The sequence below is a fragment of the Amblyomma mixtum genome, chromosome 1 (genome assembly GCF_055824585.1).
Source record: "Amblyomma mixtum isolate Tamu chromosome 1, ASM5582458v1, whole genome shotgun sequence".
NCBI classification, from domain to species: domain Eukaryota; kingdom Metazoa; phylum Arthropoda; class Arachnida; order Ixodida; family Ixodidae; genus Amblyomma; species Amblyomma mixtum.
The window spans coordinates 67,579,441-67,602,823 of record NC_143012.1 but is presented as its reverse complement, the minus strand read 5'-3'; the positions used below and the strand labels follow the sequence as shown (position 1 = coordinate 67,602,823).

The window sequence follows — 23,383 nt, the reverse complement described above, 5'->3', positions numbered from 1 at the left end:
ATGCTTCCTCCTACATATCGGAAGAAGATAGAGCGCGAGGTGAGTTTCCCTGGTTGCGACTCAGTGCGAGAGTACTTGCCGTGCCGCGGAGCGAGAAGCCTTGACGAAACTTGGCAGACAGGAATTCGCCCTGTGCGCTGGTGGAACGCAGTATCCTTTTATTATCCTCAGCCATCTATGCTGACCTACGGATAGCTACGCTATGCGTATCTGCGAGATGCCTGTACTAACTAAGGTACCCTTTATAGGAGTCTGTTGTCGCCAAAGGGCTGTTTGCAGTAACTAACAGAGATCCTTGGTAGAGCTTCAAAAAGAGCCCACATGCTAAGTACGCGATGTTTTGGGTGCAGTTGTGCCGTTCCTTCCAATAAAGTGTAGTACAGGACGTCTTTCAAGGCGCTGCGACGCGAACGACTAGCGGTACAATCCTAGTACAGACCAGAGGAAGCGATCGGTCCAGCACACGCACGAGCATCGGAACGGTTTTCACTTGTCGTCGTCGTCTTCCTCAGCGCAAGCCGCCGAGAGTTCGGGAGCCGAAGGCCTGTTTTACAAAAGGCGCTGTTCGGGTTTCCGACTGTAACTGAGTGTTTGTGCGCCTTTTCTATCCTTAGCAGCGAAATATTCTACATATGCAAAACCAAAAATTGGTGTTTGAGGAAAGGAAACGGCGCAGTAACGTTCTCGCATCTCTGTGCACACCTGAACCGCGTCTTAACGGAAGGAATAAAGTAGGGAGTAGGAGAAGAAAGGAAGAAAGAGGTGCCGTAGTGGAGGGCTCCGGAATAATTACGACCACCTGGGGATCTTTACCGTGCACTGACACCGCACAGTACAAGGGCGTGTTTTGCGTTTCGCCTCCATCGAAACGCGCCCGCCGCGGTCGGGTTCGAATCCAGGTACTCCGGTGATAGCAGTAGCTGAGCACTCTAACCACTGAGCAACCGCGGCCGGCGGGAATGCATATGGTCCCTTCTTCTGAATTAGGGCGCTTCTTAGAAGCAGCGATAGGTGTTTTTCCTTTTCGATTCGTGCCGCCACTCTTTTGTTGCGAAAGCAACACTACGCGAGTGGCCGAGCCATTTCACGGAGCTGAGGCAAGGCCATACTGCGCATGCGCGAGGAGCAGTGACGTCACACGGCGCACAGCTGGCGCGCCGTCGGGCGGGTGACTCAGAGGAGCCGCGCTGACTCAGAGGGGCCGCATTCTAGAGGCCCCGTGTGCTGTGCGATGTCAGTGCCGCGGCCGCTTGATGCAAAGCGCAACACCTCGCTTTGCGCTTTGTATCTAGCGGCCGTGTCAGTGCATCAAGAACCCCAGGTGGTCGAAATTTCCGGAGCCCTTCACTACGGCGTCCGTCACAGCCTGAGCTGCTTCGGGACGTTAAACCCCAATAAACCAAACTAAAAATCAATCAGAGGGGCCGCCTCTGAGCTCGCCGATTGCGCATGCGCAGTAGCGGCGAATAGCTAGCGTGCTGGGGCCGCCGCCGCTGCCGCGCGCTTTCCATCGCCTCTCTCTCCTCGTTGCTTTCGCAATCCTTCGGGTTTAATCAGAGCTAAACAACTGCCAATTTCTTCGCTACAACCAATATAGAGGGGCCAGCCAACTGGCTTCAGCATGGCCTAAAACAACCGCAAGTGGCACAGCAGGTCAATCGGCAAAGACATATGAAACACGTTGGGCTGCTAAATTTGATTCGTTCGTTAACCCAAGAAATGTATTACTAGCTCCCAGTTATGTCATTAAATGCAGCGCTCGCCTCGCTGGGCTTCTACGACAGCCATGATGCATACACCAATGAGTCCTCTGTCTCAATGTCTTTATCTCTCTCTCTGTTGCAGAACAAGAAAATTAAGTCGGCGCAGGTAAGTACAATCAATATTTTGGGCATATTTACGAGCCAGTGTGTCTAGGTTCTGTAAGGCTGGTCAGCAAGTTCGACTCATCATCAGCCTGACTACACCCAATGCAGGGCAAAGGCCTCTCCCATATCTCTCCAATTAACCCTGTCCTCCTGGACCAGTAGGGGACCACCCCGGAAGGTTTTTTTTTGTGTAATAAAGTTGTTTCCATCCATCCAACCCTGTCCTTTGCCAGTTGCGGCCACCGTGTCCCCGCAAACTTCTTAATCTTATCCGCCCACCTAACTTTCTGCCGTCCCCTACTACGTTTGCCTTCTCTTGGAATCCGCCCCGTTACCCTTAAGGACCATCGGTTATCTTGCCTTCGCATTACATGCCGGAATACCTTCTGTAAGCAGGCGGTGAATAGCATTGGCGAGATCGTGTCTCCCTGCAAGTTGGACTAGTTGGGTCCCATTGCTATTTAAAAAAAACAGCTAAAAAGAAAGGAAGGCAAACAAACGATAACAGAAACGTCTCTATAGGGACAACTGCCGTATGTGATCTATATGTGTACCACTATTTTCCGAGTTATATAGAAGGGGCTCCAGCAAGAGATGTATAAAGTAGCCCCAACAAGCCCAACCTGCATCTCCAGAAAAAGTCATACATCAGTTTGTTTCGTAGGCAGTACACGTTTTTTTTTATCAATGTCTGCAGTCATGTAGAGTTCAGCTCTCAGGGCCTTATCCTTAAACTGCCACTGGCCTCCTTCCTTGTTTCTTTGGCCACGAGGAATACATTTTAATGTTTGTTTTATATTTTCAGCTGTAAGGATGGCAAAGTCTTCGAATTCACTTCCAATTCATTGCCATTACGACATGTAGAGTCTTGGTCAGAAGTCTCAAGGCCTAAGACTTTTCAGTTCAGCCCCATAATAGATCCATTATGGCACTATTAAAGGACGAATGACATTAAAATAGTAGCAGAAGATTTCTTCTGGATCTAGAGAAGTTTCCTGCTTGTCTCGCATTTTGAATGATCCGCTGGACGCAACATTCTAAGGACATTCATTTCGCATCAGGCGAATGCTGTAGCCTTATTATTTTTGACCAAGACTGTACTTATGAGCCCACGGATTTGTTTGTTTACTTTTTCACCATAGTTAACTCTCTGGTCACATCTTCTGGCCTGCATTCATTGTCCTGGGGTTGATTACCATCAAGCGTCTTACTGTAGGTTTTATCGCTATTTCCGTTATTTCTGGTAAATGAAGGTACGAAATATTGCAACAAATACTATACCGCGTGAAAAAATTCAGGGGGCACTTTGGCTCTCTAAAGTGCTGCAAGGCGAGAGCATTTCCTGGCGCACTGTTTAACATTGACTGCGAAACTGTTTGTGCTGTGCTAGTGCTTAATTTGACTACACACTACGACTACACATTAAAACTACACACTTTGACTGCCGACTTTACTTCTCAAGCAGGACTCTTTTTCTGCTTCGATGCGTTCGGTTGTATCAATAGCTCTGTTCGCAGTAATGAGGTATGCAATGTGGTCACCCACGGACGCCTTACGTCCTCTGACGGAGCGGACGACAACTATTTTAAGGCGAAAGCCTTTAATGTCTCATCGTTGTAAGCAGCAGTTGTCGACAGAAATGTCACGCTTTTCAATAGGTCTAAACGGCCGTGACGTCAGAGTGCGCGAATTTCAAACGGGGCCGATTGTACTTTGGCTAGTAACCATGCAACCAATTGAAGGGATCGTATAGTGATGCTCCAAGTGTGACTGAGCTTAGTTAATTGCTTTAATTACCCAATTAGCCTACCTAACTTTTCTAGTCAGGCCATATAAATAAATAAAAACGAGTAGGAAATCAGTCGAGCTCGGGGATCGAACCCCGGTCTTCGGCGTGCGAGACGAGCACGCTATCCACTCCGCCATGCCAGCTCGATGGTTTGGAATGAACAAAGGCGCGTCTAGTGAATACGGTGTCCTCGCTCACTCCCGTCCTCCTCCCTTCCCTTCCGGCGAGGTTTAGGTGTCCCCCGAGATATGAGAGACAGATACATTTCCTTTCCTCAAAAAGCAATTTACCGACGAGCGAGGCGTAGAACCGAATGGGCAGTGGCGTTCTATGGACTCCATGGCAGCGTTGCAAGATGCTGTCGCGGTCCACTCTTAGAGGCGAAGCTTAACATCTTAACTACACATCAGTGACCACACTTTAGGTCAAAAAAGTGCCCCCCTGAATTTTGACGGGTGTTCACCTAGATATGTGAGACAGTTACTGCATAATTTCCTTTCCTCAAATACAATTTTCATTTTCTTCATTACGGGCCCTCTTTGTCTTCTTTCACTCCCACTTCCTCCCTTCCTCTGCAGTGCGGTTCAGGTGTCCACCGAGATGACAGAGAATTACTCCGCCATTTCCTTTCCTCAAAAAGCGTTGCGTTCAAAGGGCAAGGCATCGCGCCGTACGGGTGGTGGCGTTCTGTTCCGTGGACTCCCTGGCAGAGCTACAACACGCTGTCACGTTCCACTCCTATAGGCGAAGCTTAAGCGTCATTAATTAGCAGTTAATTAGTATTCAGGCATTAATCAGTAATTAACCATTAATTAGTGATTTGTCATCACTTAGTAATTAGTGCTCAATTATATATGACGCCACCAGTGCCACAGAAGCACTGAAAGTGGTTCGGAAAACGCTTTCGCCTCTACGCACTTTAGACAAAGTGCCCCCTGAATTTTTTTGTTAGTTGTCGTCTGCTCCAAAAGGGGGCGCCAGGCATCCGTGGGTGACCTCATTACTTCGAATCCGCGCACTCTTACGTCATAACCATTTCGACCTACCGAAAAGCGTGACACCTCTGCTGACAACCTTCTGTCGACAACCTCCTGTCGACAACGATGAGGCATTAAAGGCTTTCGCCTTAAAATGAGCGAGTACTCAGAATGTCAGCTACGTAGACGCTATTAAGCGGTCTCTTTGGCGCGCCTCTTTCCGGCAGCATCGTCCTCGGAAGCCGCGAACGGGGACCTCGTCGGTCGCTTCTCCCGACCTCGCCAGCTCCGCGCGCTCGCCTCTCTCTCTCTCGCCGTCGGCCATTCCATCGCCGTCAGCCCTTCCTTCGCCGTCGACCATTCCATCGCCTCTGTCGCAAGCGCAGACCACCGGTCCGCCGTCGACCGAATCCAGGTGAGGCGGCCTTTTGTGTTGTTTCGCTGTGGAAGTGGAGGAAAAACATTTATTAAGAGCATAAATACTGGGTTTGTTTAGTAGGAGAACCCATTGGTCCCCATCGTATTCCGGACTCTCTCGACCGAAAATTTCTGGTCGAGGCGACTGCGGCTATGAACGGTTGCCGCCCAGCGTTCGTATGTCGAATCGGGATTGGTGTAGAAATCTGGGTTATTGATCAATTCGCTCTCGCCCTACCATAAGCTTGCCGTCCTGGTTAGCTCAATTGGTAGAGCGACTGCTCCGGTGAAGCGGTGGTCCTGGGTTCGAACCCCGGACCAGGACGAATTTTTCTTTAACTACGAAGTTTCTGAGAAAGCTGTATAGCTTTCCTTTGTAGCCGTATGGCTGCGCTCGGGTGGATGCCAATGAGTAATTACTCCCTTATTAGAAATCTGGGGTTTCTTTGCATTCCCAAACTTTGTGAAAGAGTGTGCCAACTCCTCCACAGAAGGCGCACGACGAATTGTATCTCAATACGTTAAAGAACCCCAGGTGGTCGAAATTTCCGGAGCCCTCCACTACGGCGCCTCTCATAGCCTTAGTCGCTTTGGGACGTTAAACCCCATAAAACCAAACCAAACCAACCATTTAGACATTAAGTAGGGTTTCGGCAGAGTGTTAGTTTGCAGTCGCCTGCTTATGTGCTCTTCACACTTGTTAAGGGTTTTGTGAGGAAGAGGATATTTCCTTCTTATGATCTTATAGTACTCCGTAACTTCTGCGGAGCTTAGTAAGGGTGAGGGATCGCCAATGGCTTTAGAGTGTGGCTGCGTGCCTGCCAGATGCTCGGAGGAGGAGAGCTCAAGCGGCTATCCCAATGAACATTTAAACACCAATAGACGTCCTGCAGACGTCTAGAACGTCTTTAGGGCGTCTAGGACGTCTTTAGGACATCTAAAGGACGTCCAAGGGATCTGTACATTGGGTCTGTTGGCCGCCTACTTGCCTGTTTTTGACAGGTGCCCTATCGTCTAGAAGATCTGGACATTCGAGGGATTAGTCATTTCCAAATTTTTCAAACACGGAGCAGCCACGCGACCCGTGATGTAATCGCGTACCGCTGCTTGTCAGTCAGACATAATAGTTGCCTCGCTGTTCTTGGATATCGCTGTAGAAAAATCGACCGCTGATGACGTCTTCCGCACAAAAACTTGTAAATGATTGGAGGCGGGCAATGCATGACAGGGTCTGTTTGAAGCATTTCTACGTGGCGGCCTCCAATAGCGTAGCCGTGGACCGTAGGCTGAAACTAAGCAATAAGAGCTTAAGGTAAACACCCCGCGAAACTGTTCTATACATGCGATTGTGATTTGTTTTTTTCTGGAGTTTGCTATACTTTTGTCTTCATTAAAAGGACTGGCAGCTGACTAACACCTGTCATAAGATTATGGTGGAAATAGAGAGTCCTATGATAGTAAAGGAATCGGACATTGTACATATCCAACTTTCTCGGCCCAAAATTTTTGAAAATTGAAGTATTGTTAGGTACTCTTATGGAAATATTGAAGGTAATGGTCCATTCTTTCGATGTGTAGCAAAATCTTTTTTTATAGCGTTTCCATTGACCGCATCGAAAAGTTAAGACTGCCATAGAAAACTAATGGGGAAATCTTTTCGGGATATAAAAACGTTGATAAAAAAAAAATGCAAGACTGCCATCGGCTGATCAGCGGATATATTGATCGTTGCAGTGAAATGTAGCATTATAGGAAAAAATTTCTTTCATAAAAGGTTTCCCGCTCAAAAATGCTTTTGTCCAGATTGATTCAGTACTGGCTGCGGTAACACCGTACACGGTATGCTAAAGGTGTCTAATGTGCTACAGCACGTGGCCCAATCTCGTGAAGTGTCACCGAAGGCTTCTTTCGGTTCATCGCCTTCGAATAGACGTGCAGTGCGACAGTCGTGCAATGGTCTTGTGTGGCACCGCCGAAGCCCTGTTCCCCTAAGATCGCCTACTATCCTTCTCTCGCTCCGTCATGTGAACAGCGCCGACGACGTAATCTCGGGTAGTGCAGTGCTGACCCCTGTCGCCCTAAAAGAACACGAATGGGCCGGGAAGTGTGCCGCAGTGGCGTTTGAGGCTACCCAAGCAGCACAGGTGATCGACCCAATATTGGAAATGTATTGCCAAATACCGCTCCTATACAAAGGACCACAGTGAAACCATCCATTTGCAATATTGGGCCGATTGCCTGAACGATAACGCTCTCCATTGATACAACTTTCATCACCCTACGAAAGTAGCACGGGTAATCGGCCCAATATTGGAAATGTATTTGCCAATGCAGGTCCCACCATGGACCAGACTGAAGCCACCCATTTGCAATATTCGGCCGAATACTCGTGCTGCTTGGTTACGGGCATGTTCGAAGCATTGTGCGGCGCGCCCAGTTAGGTTCTCCACATAGGTGAATAAGCATCGCATCCGCTTTCTGCACAGACCGGATGCGGCGCTCAATCAGGAATCCAGCTTGGCGTCCCCAACAGCAGCAGCCACAGGCCAGGAGGGGGCATTGACCGATAAACCTGGTAAGCATTCCGGCTTCCATGGTCAGATTGACTGGGAATGTGGTTCAGCGTTCGATCGAAATTCGACTGTCAAAGCTTTCATTGATTAAATAGAAAAGCCATGCGATCGTTGGTCATAGTCACAAAATATATCTATGGAAACCGCGTTTAGCGTTTCCTGTTCAGAGTCGTCAGCCTGCTAATCAGCCTGCTAATCAGCACCTTTTAGCTGTACTCTGATGCATTACACCGCTGATAATGGTGTAGCAAAAAAAGCGCTCTTATAACTGAACAGCCTCTTTTTGAAAATTGTAGAAAGTGTTAGGTGAAACACACTGGCAGGTTGGGATCATGTAACAAGTTTGCTTGACCTAAGTGGCATGTGAGACACCTGCTTTTCTGCTTTCAACACCGCTGAGGACAACCACCACAACGCCGACGACTCTGTATTTTCCGCAGAGCATCAGTCGTGACTGACATGCATGCATAGAGCAGCGGTGGCTCAGTGGTTATGGCGCTCGGCTGCTGACCCAAAAGACGCCGGTTCGATACCGGCCGCGGCGGTCAAATTTCGATGGAGGCGAAATTCTAGAGGCTCGTGTACTGTGCGATGTCAGTGCACGTTAAAGAGCCCCAAGTGGTGGAAATTTCTGGAGCCCTTTACTACGGTGTTCCTCATAGTCTGAGTAGCTTTGGGACGTTAAACCTCATGAACCTAAGCCTGTAATATACATTGCGTCATGTAACCACTCTGGTTCATCTATTCCTATATACCGCGGGTTCGATCCCGGTCGCGGCGGTTGAATTTCGATGGAGGCGAAATTCTAGAGGCCCGTGTACTGTGCGATGTCAGTGCACGTTAAAGATCCCCAGGTGGTCGAAATTTCCGGAGCCCTCCACTACGGCGTCTCTCATAGCCTGAGTAGCTTTTGGACGTAAACCCCAAAAAACCAAAACCAAACCAAAAACCGAACCGTTTCATTTCTTCATGAAAGAAGACACTGGCAATACCTTTGCGTACCTACGTTGATTGATGTAAAAATTGTTTCGCATTTGACCTACCCGCGAAAATCGGCTGCCATTGATTGTTCCTCCTCTTCTGTCCTACGCGCCGAAAAAAACACTACGTGTTTAGTCGAGCGGCCACACACCATCCATTCTCTTTCTGCCCTGCGCAGCTGACCCGGTGCACCAAAAGGCTCCACCAGCGCACCCCGGAGGCCGGAGCGCGCAGCAATGGCGCAGGCGCGTCGTCATCCTCTCCGCCCTCGGCTTCGTGGTTGCCGTGGCCGTCTTGGCGCTGTTGATGCTGGGCCGGTTGGTGCCCGTGGACTGGATCCGGGGCACCACCTGCCACACGGAGGTCTGCGAGCAGATGAACGCCATGCTGGTCGAGGCGAGGGACGCCGAGGTGGACCCATGCGACAACTTTTACCGGCACGTGTGCGGTCGGTGGCCGGCCGGGCACAACGGGTTAACCGTGTACGACGTGAACGTCAATGCCTTGTTCGAGAACCTCAACGCTTTCCTGGCCCAGGTGGGACTGGGGAGAAGACAGCTCCAAGATAGCTGGAGGGATGTCTACTTAACGTGATTTTTTGTTGAGCTCCAATGGCAAATCGCGAGCGCTCCACCGGATCACGAACGGAGGAGGAATAAACACTTTTAGGCTTTTCTGTCGTCGTTAGCCCACTTTCGCCCCAGGTGGCCTCCATGAAGGGGCGACCTCGAGGATCTAATCCGGGATATTGGCATGTACCTGTTTGTCTTCATCTTTTCCCAGCTATCAGCTGAGGAATATGATAGGAGCTTTTGGGGGAGGGGGGGGGGGGGCAATTTCCCTCGCATCTCCAGAGAATATGGGCATCATCTGCGGCAAGGTTTTTGGTATATTTTGATTTATTCGGGTTTAACGTCGCAAAGCGACTCAGGACTCAGGCTATGAGGGACGCCGTAGTGGAGGGCTCCGGAAATTTCGACCACCTGGTCTTCATTAACGTGCACTGACAGCGCACAGCACACGGGCCTCTAGAATTTCGCCTCCCTCTAAATTCAGCCGCCGCGGCGGGGATCGAACCTGTGTCTTTCGGGCCAGCAGCCGTGCGCCATAACCACTGCGCCACCGCGGCGGACGGATGTGGAGGAGAGATTGTCAAAAGGGAATGTGGGATTCGGCCACGAGGCTTCACAACCTACGTTCATTCTGCGGTGTGTACATTCAAGTTCATCTTTCACGGCGAAAGCCATTTTACTGAGCCCCGCGCCCAGCTCAGCCGTGCTTCTGTGTAATCCGTAGACATAGCTAGCATAGCGCCAGATCCATCGCGAAACTAAAACGAAAAAAAAAGGCAGGCATTTAGATAGAACTGGGGAGCGGCATATGTTTGATGGCAGGCGTGGCGCGATGCCAAAACTGCATTGCGCTTAGCTTAGAATAAACATTTTTTTCAGGCATGACGTGGAAGAAAATAAGTGCCACACCATCCAGTACCGCTGACATGCAGAAGGCTCAACCCAGACGTAATGACAAATGAAGAACGCCAAGGAATGGGGAAAGAAACATTTGATACACCAGTATATGCCATAAAATGAAATCAATCAATCAACGAGTTTATTTTGCACTAAGGAAAGTACTTCGCAAGTTCAGGCCTGCCAAAGCCTCATTGGGCTTATGTGGAAGCGCCCGGCAGACGGCGAAAAGTCGCGTTCACTGCAAACATCATTGGACAGATACAAGAAAATTTAACTCCGCAATGCTGACATTTAATTAGAAGTAGAGCCGGATGCATCAAACCACATGAACACCAGTCAACACTTACAGGGGCTTGAAAACACACAAAAAAAAAGGTTCAAAGAAACACCCTGCCGGAGGAGAAGTGACCACGTAGACTTTTTTGGCCCGTGTACTGTGCGATGTCAGTGCACGCTAAAGAACCCCAGGTGGTCGAAATTTCCGGAGCCCTTCATTACGGCGTCCCTTATAGCCTCCTGAGTTGCTTCGGGACGTTAAACCCCATAAAACCAAACCAAACCTTTTTGACCACTATGGGAAAAGATGGGAAGAAATAGGATGGAGAGTAGATGGTATGGGACTGCAATGGGAATGAGGATACGTTGCCTGGGGAGCGAGCCCTCTCGCCCGTGCTGGACTCTGAGGTGACGTGGTCACGATGACCCTAAGAATGCTGGCAATAATGGAGACAGGATGTTTTGCGGCTATCTTTTGTACCTTATTGCCGCCGCGGTGGCTTAGTGGTTATCGTGCTCGGCTGCTGACCCGAAAGACGCGGGTTCCATCCCGGCCGCGGCGGTTGAATTTCTTTGGAGGAGAAATTCTGGAGGCCCGTATACTGTGCGATGTTAGTGCACGTTAAAGAACCCCAGGTGGTCGAAATTTCCGGAGCCCTCCACTACGGCGCCCCTCATAGCCTGAGTCGCTTTGGGACGTTAAACCCAAATGAACCAAACCAAACCTTTTTTTATGCGTATCTTATTGCAATCACTCAGTTCAGCCCTTGGGCGCGGCCGGGCAGCCACCAAACCAAGTGACGTGACGTCACGTCGTTTGGTGACGTGACGTCACCAAACCACGTAAAAAAAGCAAAAGAAAGAAGAAGAAAAAAAAGAAAAAAAAAGGACGGCTGAGCATGGTGGCGGTTGCCACCGCCCCGTTTCAAAGGGGGCGCTCCTATATCCATCCATCCATCCATCCATCCATACGTCACGGAGGAAAAGCTGCTGAGAAAATCGAGTGCCGCCAAGCAATACCTCGCGCAAAAAGACCGCGCAATATGCAACGCATTCTTGGCTTAACCAAGCTAAGCCTGGGCATTTTTTTATCTTATTCGACGGCAGACAGACCGCAGAGTATAAACTTTGTTTTCGCTTTTCTCGTTTCGTCTGCTTCTGCGGCAGGTTGATGTGGGCACCCAGGAGGGCCCGACGGAGAAGGCCGCCCGCTTCTACCAGACATGCACGGCCATAGTGGTCGACGGACAGGATCAACTGGAAGCCTTCCAGCGCGTCTTTCAGGACGCTGGCATACACTGGCCTCACCTTCGTGCTTCCGGAAATCGGACCAAGGCCACTGAGGACGCCTTTCTCGTTGCCGCAAAGGTCTACGCTTCCTTCAGCTTCGGCTCGCTCCTGGAAATCCGCCATCGTAGAGTGCAGACAGGCGAGGTATCATTATGCAATCGCTCCGTGTGTGCGTGATTAACAGTGCTCCGTGGTAATATGTTGTGGTAGAAATAATGATGGAATCGTCCGCGTACAGAGGACAGAACGTTCTGCAGGACGCATGTGGGGGTGGTACAATCCACCTTCAATATACACTTAAGACTTGACCATGAAAATTGGGGTTTGAAGAAAGCAAATAGCACAGTATCTGGGTGCCGCATGATAGCGCTGCGACTGCACGCCATGCATGAAGGAAATTCGCTGGAAACGTATTTAGCTACTCGCTTAATTGGTATATCTACTTTACATGCTCATAATTAAGATATTCATGCACGGCTTAGTGCACATCTCGAAGATACGTTTCTTAGATATTTGTGCATTCACTAGAAGCGACTTCATTCATTGCGAAAAATCGAACATGGCGTTGGTCCGGATTCGATCCTCACCCTCACAATAATTTTCTCTTTTAAGATTATATATATATATATATATATATATATATATATATAGATATATATATATATATAATATATAATATATTGCCACACTCTACCGGCGCCCCCGTGCGGTCTGTCTTCGACCGTTGTCGCGCGCTGGACTTCCTCTTCTGCTCGGTGCTAGGGTCGGCAGGGTGCGCTCCTCCCAGTGTGCTCGCCAGGGATAGAACGTTCTACCGGCGTTCGTGACATTTTGGTGGAGGTGCTGGGTACCGATCCATGTACGAAGAGGTCCCAGGAACCTCCAGCGCTCCGCCACACCCCCTGGATACGACACCTGTCCACAAGTCAAGCCGCTGCTTGAAAGGCTTAGCCCCCGAGTACAATCTCCTCACCGCGCCATCCCGCACAATGACCTCTACGGTGGCCAGCCAGACCTTCCAGCCATCTGTGAGTTCGCCACCGCTACTTCTTCATGCGCCTCGTACGCCTGCGTCGTTTCATGGTGACAAGTTTGTGGATGTGGAGGACTGCCTGGACGGGTATGACAGGGTCGCTGAATTTAATCTGTGGGACGAGGACCGCAAGCTTCGGAACGTCTACTTTGCCCTCCAGGATGCCGCCGAGACGTGGTTCGAAAACCACGAGTCCGCCATCCACACCTGGCAAGACTTCCGGCGGCAGTTGCTGGATACCTTCAGCAGCAATGAACGGAGGGAGCGTGCTGAATTGGCCCTGCAATCGAGAGCGCAGCAGCCAAACGAGAGCGTGGCGACGTACGTGGAGGACATGACCCGGCTTTTCAACCGCGCTGATCCTTCGATGTCGGAAGCCAAGAAGGTGCGCCATTTGATGCGGGGAGTGAAGGAGCAATTGTTCGTTGGGCTCGTGCGCGATCCTCCGGCTACAGTCGCCGATTTTGCAAAGGAAGCGGCAGGCATGGAGCGCGCCCTGCAACAGCGGTTTGCGCACTACGGCCGTCCATCAAACATCACTGCTGTGGAGTGCCACATGCCGAGGCCCGGGGATGAGAACACCTCCCTCCGAGAGCTCATCAGGAGCATCGTTCGCGAAGAGCTGCAGAAGCTTCGCTCTGTGGAGCAGCCTCCTAGTGTGACCGCCATCTCGGATGCTGTCCGTGACGAGATACGCCGCACGATGCAGCCCATTCCACCTCCCGAACCGCCAGCGCCCTATGTGATGACATACAGCGAGGCATTGCGAAGTCCTGCGCCACCACCGCCGGCGTTCTACTCTCCTGCCCCTACCGCGCCGTCCAACCGATTCCCGCATACGACAGCGCTGGCAGACGACCGCCCACCCGTCACGAAGGCGAACATGTGGCGCACGCCGAACAACAGGCCCCTGTGCTTCCACTGCGGCGAAGCAGGCCACATCCGTCGTCACTGCCCGTACCGCCGGATTGGCCTGCACGGCTTTTCGCCAGACGCACCCCTGCCACGCTATGGTGAACGACCCCGCGAGATCGATCAGTACCTAGCGGCCAACGTCCCACCTGCACCCACTGCCCAACGTCAGTCCAGGTCACCGTCGCCTCGACGGTTGTCTTCACCAGCCCGCCAGTCCTACGTCCGGCAGTCCTCCAGCCCGCGCCGGGAAAACTGAGGACGGCGACCCCCGGAGGTGGGGTCGCCGTCACTGGACATAACGACGAACACACTCCGCTCATCGACGTTAGCATGCGACCCGACCTCCGACCCCACGCCGCTACGCCCTTTCGACGCCCAGAGACGCCTTCGCTTGACGCTTCAATTGGACAATCTGAACGACCCTTAAGTCCGACGACTTTTCGACGAACAGAGACGTCTCCGCTTGACGCCCCAACTCGACCGCGAGGACGATCCCCAAGTCCGACCTCCCCCGCACAGCGTTTTTCCGAAGGTGACCAAGATTCGGCTGAAATCCCGATCATCGTTGATGGCCGCCGCGTGACTGCTCTCGTAGATACCGGCGCCGATTTCTCCGTAATGAGTCGTGGTCTGACGCTTGTCCTGAGTCCTTACAGTCCTTACACCTTGGCCTGGAACGCACATCCGGACAGCTGGAGGCCATCTGGTGACACCGGTTGGAGTCTGCACCGCTAGAATAGAGATTCGCGGTGTAACCTTCACTGCCTGCTTCGCTGTGTTGGCTCATTGCTCGAAGGACCTCATCCTCGGGTTTGATTTTCCTCGAGAACACGGTGCGATAATCAACCTCCGCGAACTTGTCGTGACGTTCTCACCTCAGTGTGCCATAGCCGACAGCAGCGAGCCCGACAGGCCTGTTTTTCGTGTGTGTGACAATGTCACGCTACCACCACGCTCCAGTTTGTTTATTACGGTGGAATGCTCCAATCCACGCACGCCTCACGGGATTGGGGAAGGTAACCTGTCGTTACTGCTGAGTCAACAAGTCTGCGTTGCGCGGGGTGTTACTTCCCTCCGCGGAATGCGAACGCAGCTTTTTGTTACCAACTTTAGCGCCGAATACCGCCACTTGCCGCAAGCAACAGCCATAGCCTATTTCGATAAAATTAGTGACTCAGTCTCCCACTGCGCCTTGTCCCTCAACGATACCCATGAATCCACGTTTGACGCCCCCGTTATGACTGACGTGAACCCCGACCTAACCGCCGATCAGAAACACCGCCTCCACATGATCCTCGACTCTTTTCGTGATTGCTTTGCGACCACGTCTAAAGTTCGGCAAACATCGGTCGCTAAACATCGCATTGTAGTTGAAGGCGAGAGGCCTATACAACACCACCCCTATCGAGTGTCTGCGAAAGAACGGGAGGTGATTCGGAGGCAGGTTGAGGAAATGCTCCGCGACGAGGTTATCCAGCCGTCAACAAGCCCGTGGGCTTCGCCCGTTGTGCTGGTCGCCAAGAAGGATGGCACTCTACGATTCTGCGTCGACTACCGTCGCCTCAACAAGATTACTAAAAAGGACGTTTACCGTGGCCCGGATTGATGACTCATTCGATCGCCTGCGTCATGCCCGGTACTTTTCCTCTCTTGATCTACTCAGTGGGTACTGGCAGATCGAAGTCGATGAACGTGACCGTGAAAAGACCGCGTTCATAACCCCCGACGGTTTGTACGAGTTCAAGGTGCTCCCCTTTGGCCTGTGTACCGCTCCTGCCACCTTTCAAAGAATGATGGACACTGTCCTAGTTGGCCTCAAATGGCAGTCGTGTCTCGTCTATCTTGATGATGTGGTTATTTTCGCTGCGACCTACGAAGAACATCTCAAACGCTTGAGTGCAGTATTGACGGCAATCCGATCGGCCGGTCTGTCTCTAAAACCCGAAAAATGCCACTTCGCGTACCAACGGCTGAAGTTTTTGGGCCATGTTGTGACACCTGAGGGCGTCAGCCCCGACCCCGACAAGACGGCCGCTGTAGCTGCGTTCCCGACTCCCACTGATAAGCGAGCTGTGCGCCGGTTTCTTGGCCTCTGCGCATATTACAGACGCTTCGTGCAAGACTTCTCCAGGCTGGCTGAGCCTCTCACACGGCTGACAAAAGATGATCAGCCTTTCGTCTGGGCACAGGAACAGCAGGACGCCTTCGAAAAGCTCCGCAAACGCCTACAAACAACGCCCATTCTTGCCCATTTTGACGAGGAGGCGGACACGGAACTTCACACCGACGCCAGCAACATTGGCCTCGGTGCAGTCCTCGTCCAGTGGCAAGATGGTCTTGAGCGCGTGATTGCTTAGGGCAGCCGCACGCTGTCACGGTCCGAGGCAAATTACTCAACCACTTAAAAGGAGTGCCTAGCTGTTGTGTGGGCGATAACGAAGTTCCGGCCCTACTTGTATGGTCACCCGTTTCGGGTCGTGAGTGACCACCACTCACTGTGTTGGCTCGCGAATCTTAAAGACCCCTCGGGCCGGCTAGCTCGTTGGAGCCTTCGCTTGCAAGAATTTGACGTTACAGTTGTCTACAAGTCGGGCAACAAACACAGCGATGCAGACTGCTTGTCCCGTGCTCCTATTCCGTCCAGCTCTGATGACCTCGAAGATGACCCTCTATTTATTGGCGCTCTGACCACGTCCGCCCTCGCTCAACAACAGAGGGACGACACGGAATTGCGGCCACTCATCGATTATCTCGAGGGTACCGCCTCGTTACCACCTCGTCTATTCGCGCGTAGCTTGTCGTCGTTTTGCTTGCGGGATGGCGTTTTCTACAAACAAAATTACGGCCCGACGGACTCTGGTTACCTGCTCGTGGTTCCAACGGCGCTCCGCACTGACGTTTTGCAGGCGTGCCACGACGAGCTTCCTTCCGGCCACCTCGGATTTTCTCGAACGATGGCACGAGTTCATCACCGTTATTACTGGCCCAGGCTTTCTGCGGCTGTCAAGCGTTATGTGCGCACTTGCCGCTAGTGTCAACGTCGGAAGAAACCACCTTTCAAGCCGCCTTGCTTGCTTCAACCCATTGCTTCGCCGAGAATTCCTTTCCACCAAGTCGGCATGGACTTACTCAAAAAAAAAAAAAAACAGCGCGAACAAACGGGAACGAGACGAAGAATACACAGGAACAAGCGCTGTTTTTTTTTTTGCATAATGTATCACCAACTCGCCCGCTTAACTATCCTGTTGGATGGACTTACTGGTCCCATTTCCCGCGTCATCATTGGGTAGCCGGTATATTGTGGTTGCCACCGACTACCTCACCCCGTATTGTGAGACGAAAGCCCTTCCCCGCGGTACTGCTGCTGAAATTGCTGACTTTTTCATCATCAGCATAGTCCTCCGCCATGGCGCCCCTTCTGTTGTTTTAACTGACCGAGGCACAGCGTTCACGTCCGCGCTTACTCAGGAAGTTATGCGGCTCAGTGGCACGAGTCATCGTAAGACCACAGCTTACCATCCTCAAACCAACGGCCTAACCGAGCGCCTAAATAAGACTATCGCTGATATGATTTCTATGTACGTCGGCGATGACCACAAGAACTGGGACGAAATACTTCCGTACGTCATGTTTGCCTACAATACTGCCCTTCAAGAGACGACGGGGTTCACGCCATTTCGTTTGGTACACGGTCGTGAAGTCGTGACTATGTTGGACACAATGTTGTTGCCCGATATCGCGCACCCATCTGTTGCCGACGCTGATGCATTCGTTCGCCATGCAGAGGCTGCCCGCCGGCTGGCTCGGCAACGAACCTGCGTGCGGCAAGAAGTCGATGCTCACCGCTATAACCTTCGTCATCGCGAAGTCATTTTCCAGCCTGGCGATCAAGTGTGGGTTTGGAGCCCCATTCGTCTGCGCGGTCGCTCCGAGAAGCTTCTGCGCCGTTACTTCGGCCCCTACAAGGTACTCCGCAAACTCAGCGACGTTACGTATGAATTGCGCCCGCAAGGGAGTGCTCGTTCTTCAAGACGCCCGCCGACATCCGAAATTGTGCACGTCGCAAGACTCAAGCCATACCATGCCCGCTAGAACAACTCTCACCACGTTCAGTGCCTGGGATTCTGTTCACGCACACATGTGACTCCCCCTCACTTTCAGCCATAGAGTCGATGCCTTTCCAGAGGGGAGGGGCAATGCCACACTCTACCGGCGCCCCCGTGCGGTCTTTCTTCGACCGTTGTCGCGCGCCGGACTTCGTCCTCTTCTGCTCGGTGGTGGTGGTGGTGGTGAAAAACTTTAATCGAAGAGAGCTTGAGGGTTAAAAAAAAAAAAAACCCTGCTGCATGGTCGGTATCCTTAGTCCGGTACACCGCATGACGAGGCCCCGTCTCGCGCCCGCTTGACCAGAGCCCTTTGGGACTCCAGTGTGGAGCAGTTGAGGAGGGCAGCCTCCCATGCCTCTCGGGTGGGGGTGGGGGAGGGGGGAAGGTGAGGATTCTGAGTACATGCCCACACCATGTGAAAGATATCGCAGATCTCTCCACAGTGCGGGCAGCGCCCATCTGTGTTCGGATCGAAGTGTTTTGCTATTGCAGGACAGAGAAGGGTTCCTGTCTGCAGGCGCCGCAGAGTTCGCTCCTCCGCCTTACTCAGCCCCTTGGCAGGTGCCGGGTAGAGACGGTGGCTGTCGCAATAATAAATTAGGATTTCGCGGAACCGCAGAAGCGGTTTATGAGCTTCTGAGCCATGAGAGCTAGGATGAGGAGCCCGGTGTGTGAGCGCTCGGGCGGCCGCATCAGCAGCCTCATTGCCTCGTAGACCCTGGTGGCCGGGAGCCCAGATCACTTTTGTGCGAGTTGGATCGGCGAGAGCGCGTCTTAGAATTTGCGAGGCAAGAGGTGATATTTCGCCTGCAAGATAATGTTCACAGGCCCGGCGAGAGTCTGTGATAACCGTTTTCGATTTTGGATCGGCGGCAGCGAGAGCTATTGCGACTTCCTCCGCTCGTAGTCCACCGGGGAATGAATGCTCGGTGCTAGGGTCGGCCGGCTGCGCTCCTCCCAGTGTGCTCGCCAGGGATAGAACGTTCTACCGGCGTCCGTGACAATATATGTAGGTTGGTTGGTTTATGGGGTTTAACGTCCCAAAGCGACTAAGGCTATGAGAGACGCCGTAGTGGAGGGCTCCGGAAATTTCGACCACCTGGGGTTCTTTAACGTGCACTGACATCGCACAGTACACGGGCGTCTAGAATTTCACCTCCAAAGAAATTCAACCGCCGCGGCCGGGATCGAACTCGCGTCTTTCGGGTCAGCAGCCGAGCGCCATAACCACAGAGCCACTGCGGCGGCTATATATATATATATATATATATATATATATATATATATATATATATATATATATATATATATATATATATATATATATATATATATATCGCTTGAAGGCCATATCTGCGCCATCAATGACCTTCAAGGTTTGTACGCGAGAAGTGAAGCTTTGGAGTGGAGAAGTGGTCCTTTTTCACCCGCCGCGGTGGCTCAGTGGTAAGGCGCTCGTTTACCGAGCCGGAGTACCCGGCTTCGAACCCGACCGCGGCGGCAGCACACGAAACGCAAAAGGCGCCCGTGTGCTGTGCGATGTCAGTGCACGTTAAAGATCCCCAGGTGGTCGAAATTATTCCGGAGCCCTCCACTACGGCACCTTTTCCTTCCTTCCTTCTTTCACTCCCCCCTTCCTCCCTTCCCTTACGGCGCGGTTCAGGTGTCCGCCGATATACGCGGGACAGATACTGCGCCATTTACTTCCCTCAGAAACCAATTTACCAATTTTAGGGAGTGAAAGAAGGAAGGAAGAGGTGCTGTAGTGGAGGGCTCCGGAGTAATTTCGACCACTTGGGGGTCTTTAACGTGTACTGGCATATCGCACAGCACACGGGCGCCTTTTGCGTTTCTCCTCCATGGAAACGCGGGCGCCGCGGTCAGGTTCGAACCCCGGGTACCCCGGATCAGTAGACGAGCGCCCTAACCACTGAGTCACCGCGGCAGGTCTACATATGTCCCCTCTTCTGAATTATGGATGCTCCTTAGAAACAGCGATAGGTGTTTTTCCTTTCCAGTTTGTGTCGTCACTCTTTCTTCACTACAATTAAGATAGAGGGGCCAGCCAACTGGCTTCGGCATGGCCTCGAACATCAACAAGTGGCACTGCAGGCCAATCGGCAAATACGTATAATACACGTTTGGCTGCTAAAGCTGATTCGTTTGTTAACCCACGCACTGTTTTACTAACTCCCGGTTAATTTCCCGGTTAAAGAACAATTTCCGATTTTCTTCTCCTTTTTCCCCCTTGGCAGGCATACCTGCACTTTCAGCCGGACATATGCCTCGAGATATGGCTGCCGAGTAGGGCCCTGTTCAAGAACGATTCCGACGACGCCCACTCCTACCGTAGCTACTACGAGAATGCGCGTGCCCTGTACGGTGGTGCTCAGGCGTCCCAGGCGCCCAATTTCGACGAGTTCCTGGAGATCGAGATCGCGGTGCTCGAGGAGCTGGACTCCCCTCAACGATACGCCGGCATGCTGGTGCTCAATTCCACTGCGGAGCTGGCGCACATAGTCAGCCCGACCCGGCTGGCGAAGCTCGAGAAGTACTTCACCAAGGTGTACCAGCTTCCCAAGAATCCCCGCGCCAGTGTCAGGGGAGACAAGTACCTAGAGCGCTTCGCTAAGCTCGTCGACAAACTGGGCGACGACAAGATTATCTTCTACCTCGGCTGGGTCTTCCTCCAGGTGCTTAGAACGGTCTATATGCTTTTGCCCGTGCTTACGAAGGGCCTCTTATTGATAATGATTGCCTCGCGTCTGTGCTTCGAACGGATCTTCCAGAGGATGTATGCGTGCTAGGAAAATTTCACTTCAGTGCTTGTCCAAATGCATCGTAATCTCCTTAACTAGAAGTTTATTTCTTCGAATGTTCGATATATCCGAACTGCCGTTTTCGTCACCATCCCATCGGTAGATTAAAGGTGCACTGAAGGGGATTCCGAGCTCGTCTTCTTAGATGCGCCAAAGAGGATTCTGAGCCCGTCTTCTTAGGGCCACTAAAGAAGATTCTGAGCTCGTCTTCTTAGGTGCACTAAATCGGATTTCGAGATCCCCAGGTGGTCGGAATTATTCCGGAGACCTCCACTACGGCACCCCTTTGTCTCTTTCTTCTTTCACTCCCACCTTCCTCTCTTCCCTCACGGCGTGGTTCAGGTGTCCGCCGAGATATGTGAGACAGATACTGCGCCATTTCGTTTCCTCAGAAACCAATATACCAATTTACGCATGTTTCAGTATGTGCGGTTAAGGGGACTCATTATGTGCATGGCGATGATCGTGGTTCAATTTTCCTTCAGCCTTTTCCCCTGTGCTGCGCAGGCGGTGTGGCGTGCGCTGGACAAGAAGCTGAACGCCCAGTGGTACCAAGTGTTCTCCGAGCTCCTCTCGCCAGCGGTGATCCATCAGTCGGAAGCGGACTGCCTCGAGCTCACCGAGGCGCTGTTCGGCTGGGCGCTGTTCCATCGCTTTATGCAAATCAACCGAGGCGAGAGCCCCACCAAGATCGTGAACATCATGATGGAGCACGTGGCGTCGAGGTTCCTCTTCGAGCTCACGGCCAACACGTGGCTCGGAGAGTTGGGCTTCGTCGAGAAGAACTTCACGGTAACGCTCTCCTTTCGATACAGTCATCATCAGCTTACCCAAGCAGCATATGTAAACGGCCCCATATTGGAAAACTATTGGAAAATTCTGGCCCTACAGAGCACCAGAGTAAAGCTATCCATTTTCATTACTGGGCTCTTGGGTAACTGCGTAGACTGCAGGACGAAATCCTCACCAATTAACTTCTAGTCAGCTCTGTCCTGCGCTAGCTTCCTAATATAATCGGCCCACCTGATTCTCTGCCGCACCGTGCTGCATGTGCCTTCTTTAGGAATACACTTCGTTACCCCCAAAAATTAACGGGTATTCTCGCTTGGCATTACATACCCTGCCCATATGCCAAATACTTTTCTTTTCGGCTAAGATATTATTATTTCCACTTCTTGAGTTGAGCCGCCGCGGTGGCTCAGTGGCTATGGTGCTCAGCTGCTGGCCCGAAAGACGCGGGTTCGATCCCGGCCGCGGCGGCTGAATTTCTTTGGAGGAGAAATTCGAGGCTCGTGTACTGTGCGATGTCAGTGCACGTTAAAGAACCCCAGGTGGTCGAAATTTCCGGAGCCCTCCACTACGGCGTCTCTCATAGCCTTAGTCGCTTTGGGACGTTAAACCCCATAAACCAAACCAAACCAACTTCTTGAGTTGAGTTGTTTTATTCCTTAAAGGCCCCCTTTTCCGGGTGTGTTACATAAGGGGTGGGAATACACTTGAAAATTTGTAAAAACAGCAATGATTACTTAACATTGAAGATGATCTGTTACACGCGCTTGAAAAACAGATGGCGAAGCGACGACGACGATGTCACAGGGAAGGCCGTTCCAGTCTGAAGCTGTTCGAGAAATGAGCGAAGCAGAAAAAGTAGTGTGCGATGGTCGGCGTGCAACTTGCAGTGGATGACTGGTGCGGTGAGATATGCGTGCTGCGGCTGTGATGTACGGTGCTTGATTCAGAGAAGAGTAGAAAAAAACTTGTGAAAAAGAGCGAGGCTAGCGATGCGGCGACGATATGAAAGTAGTGTCAATCAGGATTTCACTTTCAAAGTTGAGGCACTGGTGTCGTACGTGTATGAGGAATGAATGAACCGGACGACGCGATTTTGAACCGATTCCAACGCAGTGATTAGATATGCTTGATGTGGGTTCCAGATGGCAGATGACTCTGCTCTCTTTACGTCTCTTAACACTACCCTCATTGTTTTCCTGTCCAAATAGCTCGCTGCTCTGTCCTCAGTTTTTTGATAGCCTCCACGTTTCTGATCCAAAGTTAAGTATTTAGGATTCAGATATAGCCAGACGAAACTGAAGGCTCAAACGGCAATTGCACATCGAAGCAGGCGCTCCAACTGTAATCATCATCATCAGCCTGACTACGCACTGCAGGGCAAAGGCCTCTCCCCTGGTCTAGCTCTTGGCTACAATCTTTATGAACAAACCGATCAACCCAATTATTGGCGTCCACCTATTGTCTTAAAGTCGCAGTGAGCCGTTTTGAATTTTTCGCTTAGTCTGTTAGCTGCACGGTAGCATGTGCGCGGCGGTTGATCGTGACGTTATTACAGTATGTCAACAGCATTGGTTGGAGCGTGTACTTTCCGGGGCATTGGCGACTTCATTCTTTATAGATGCAGCCGATGATTTGCCGTACGGAAGACAACAGCAAACGGGATATGGTGCATCATCATCACAATCAGCCTGACTATACCGCTCCCTGCAGCGCTAGGGCTTCTGTCATGTCTCGACAGTTAACCCTGTCCTTTGCCGGCTGCGGCCTCGGTATCTCCGCAGACGTCTTAATTTCATCCCGCCATCTAAGTTACTGCCGTCCCCTACTACTTTTAGCATGGCATGGCAGAGCCGTTTGATCATACCATTTCCAATACTGCGCGTCAAAACCTGTATCGTCCCTGTGGCCACTTCGCGTAGGTTATTAGTTGCAAGCGCCAGCTAGGAGCGGGAAGTAAAACTGTTGCGCCTTATTTTGCCTCTCGAGCCCAACAATTCTGGGCAACATGCCCAACATACCCAACATAGCCTGGGCAACATACCCAACAACTCTGGCCGAAAGCTTTTATCAACCGG

General features: G+C 51.6%; 1 protein-coding gene across 1 annotated transcript in view; it reads left to right on the top strand.

Annotated features, from left to right (window-relative positions):
- Window positions 1–23,383, top strand: part of LOC149366602 (uncharacterized) — a 32,554-nt gene continuing 9,171 nt past the window's right edge. Inside the window, exons 1-7 of the mRNA XM_089571496.1 lie at window positions 1–39; window positions 1,846–1,869; window positions 4,862–5,049; window positions 7,538–7,626; window positions 8,784–9,142; window positions 19,953–20,390; window positions 21,024–21,308. Of these exons, the coding sequence (XP_089427622.1) occupies window positions 1–39; window positions 1,846–1,869; window positions 4,862–5,049; window positions 7,538–7,626; window positions 8,784–9,142; window positions 19,953–20,390; window positions 21,024–21,308 (1,422 nt within the window). The remainder of the gene's footprint in view (window positions 40–1,845; window positions 1,870–4,861; window positions 5,050–7,537; window positions 7,627–8,783; window positions 9,143–19,952; window positions 20,391–21,023; window positions 21,309–23,383) is intronic.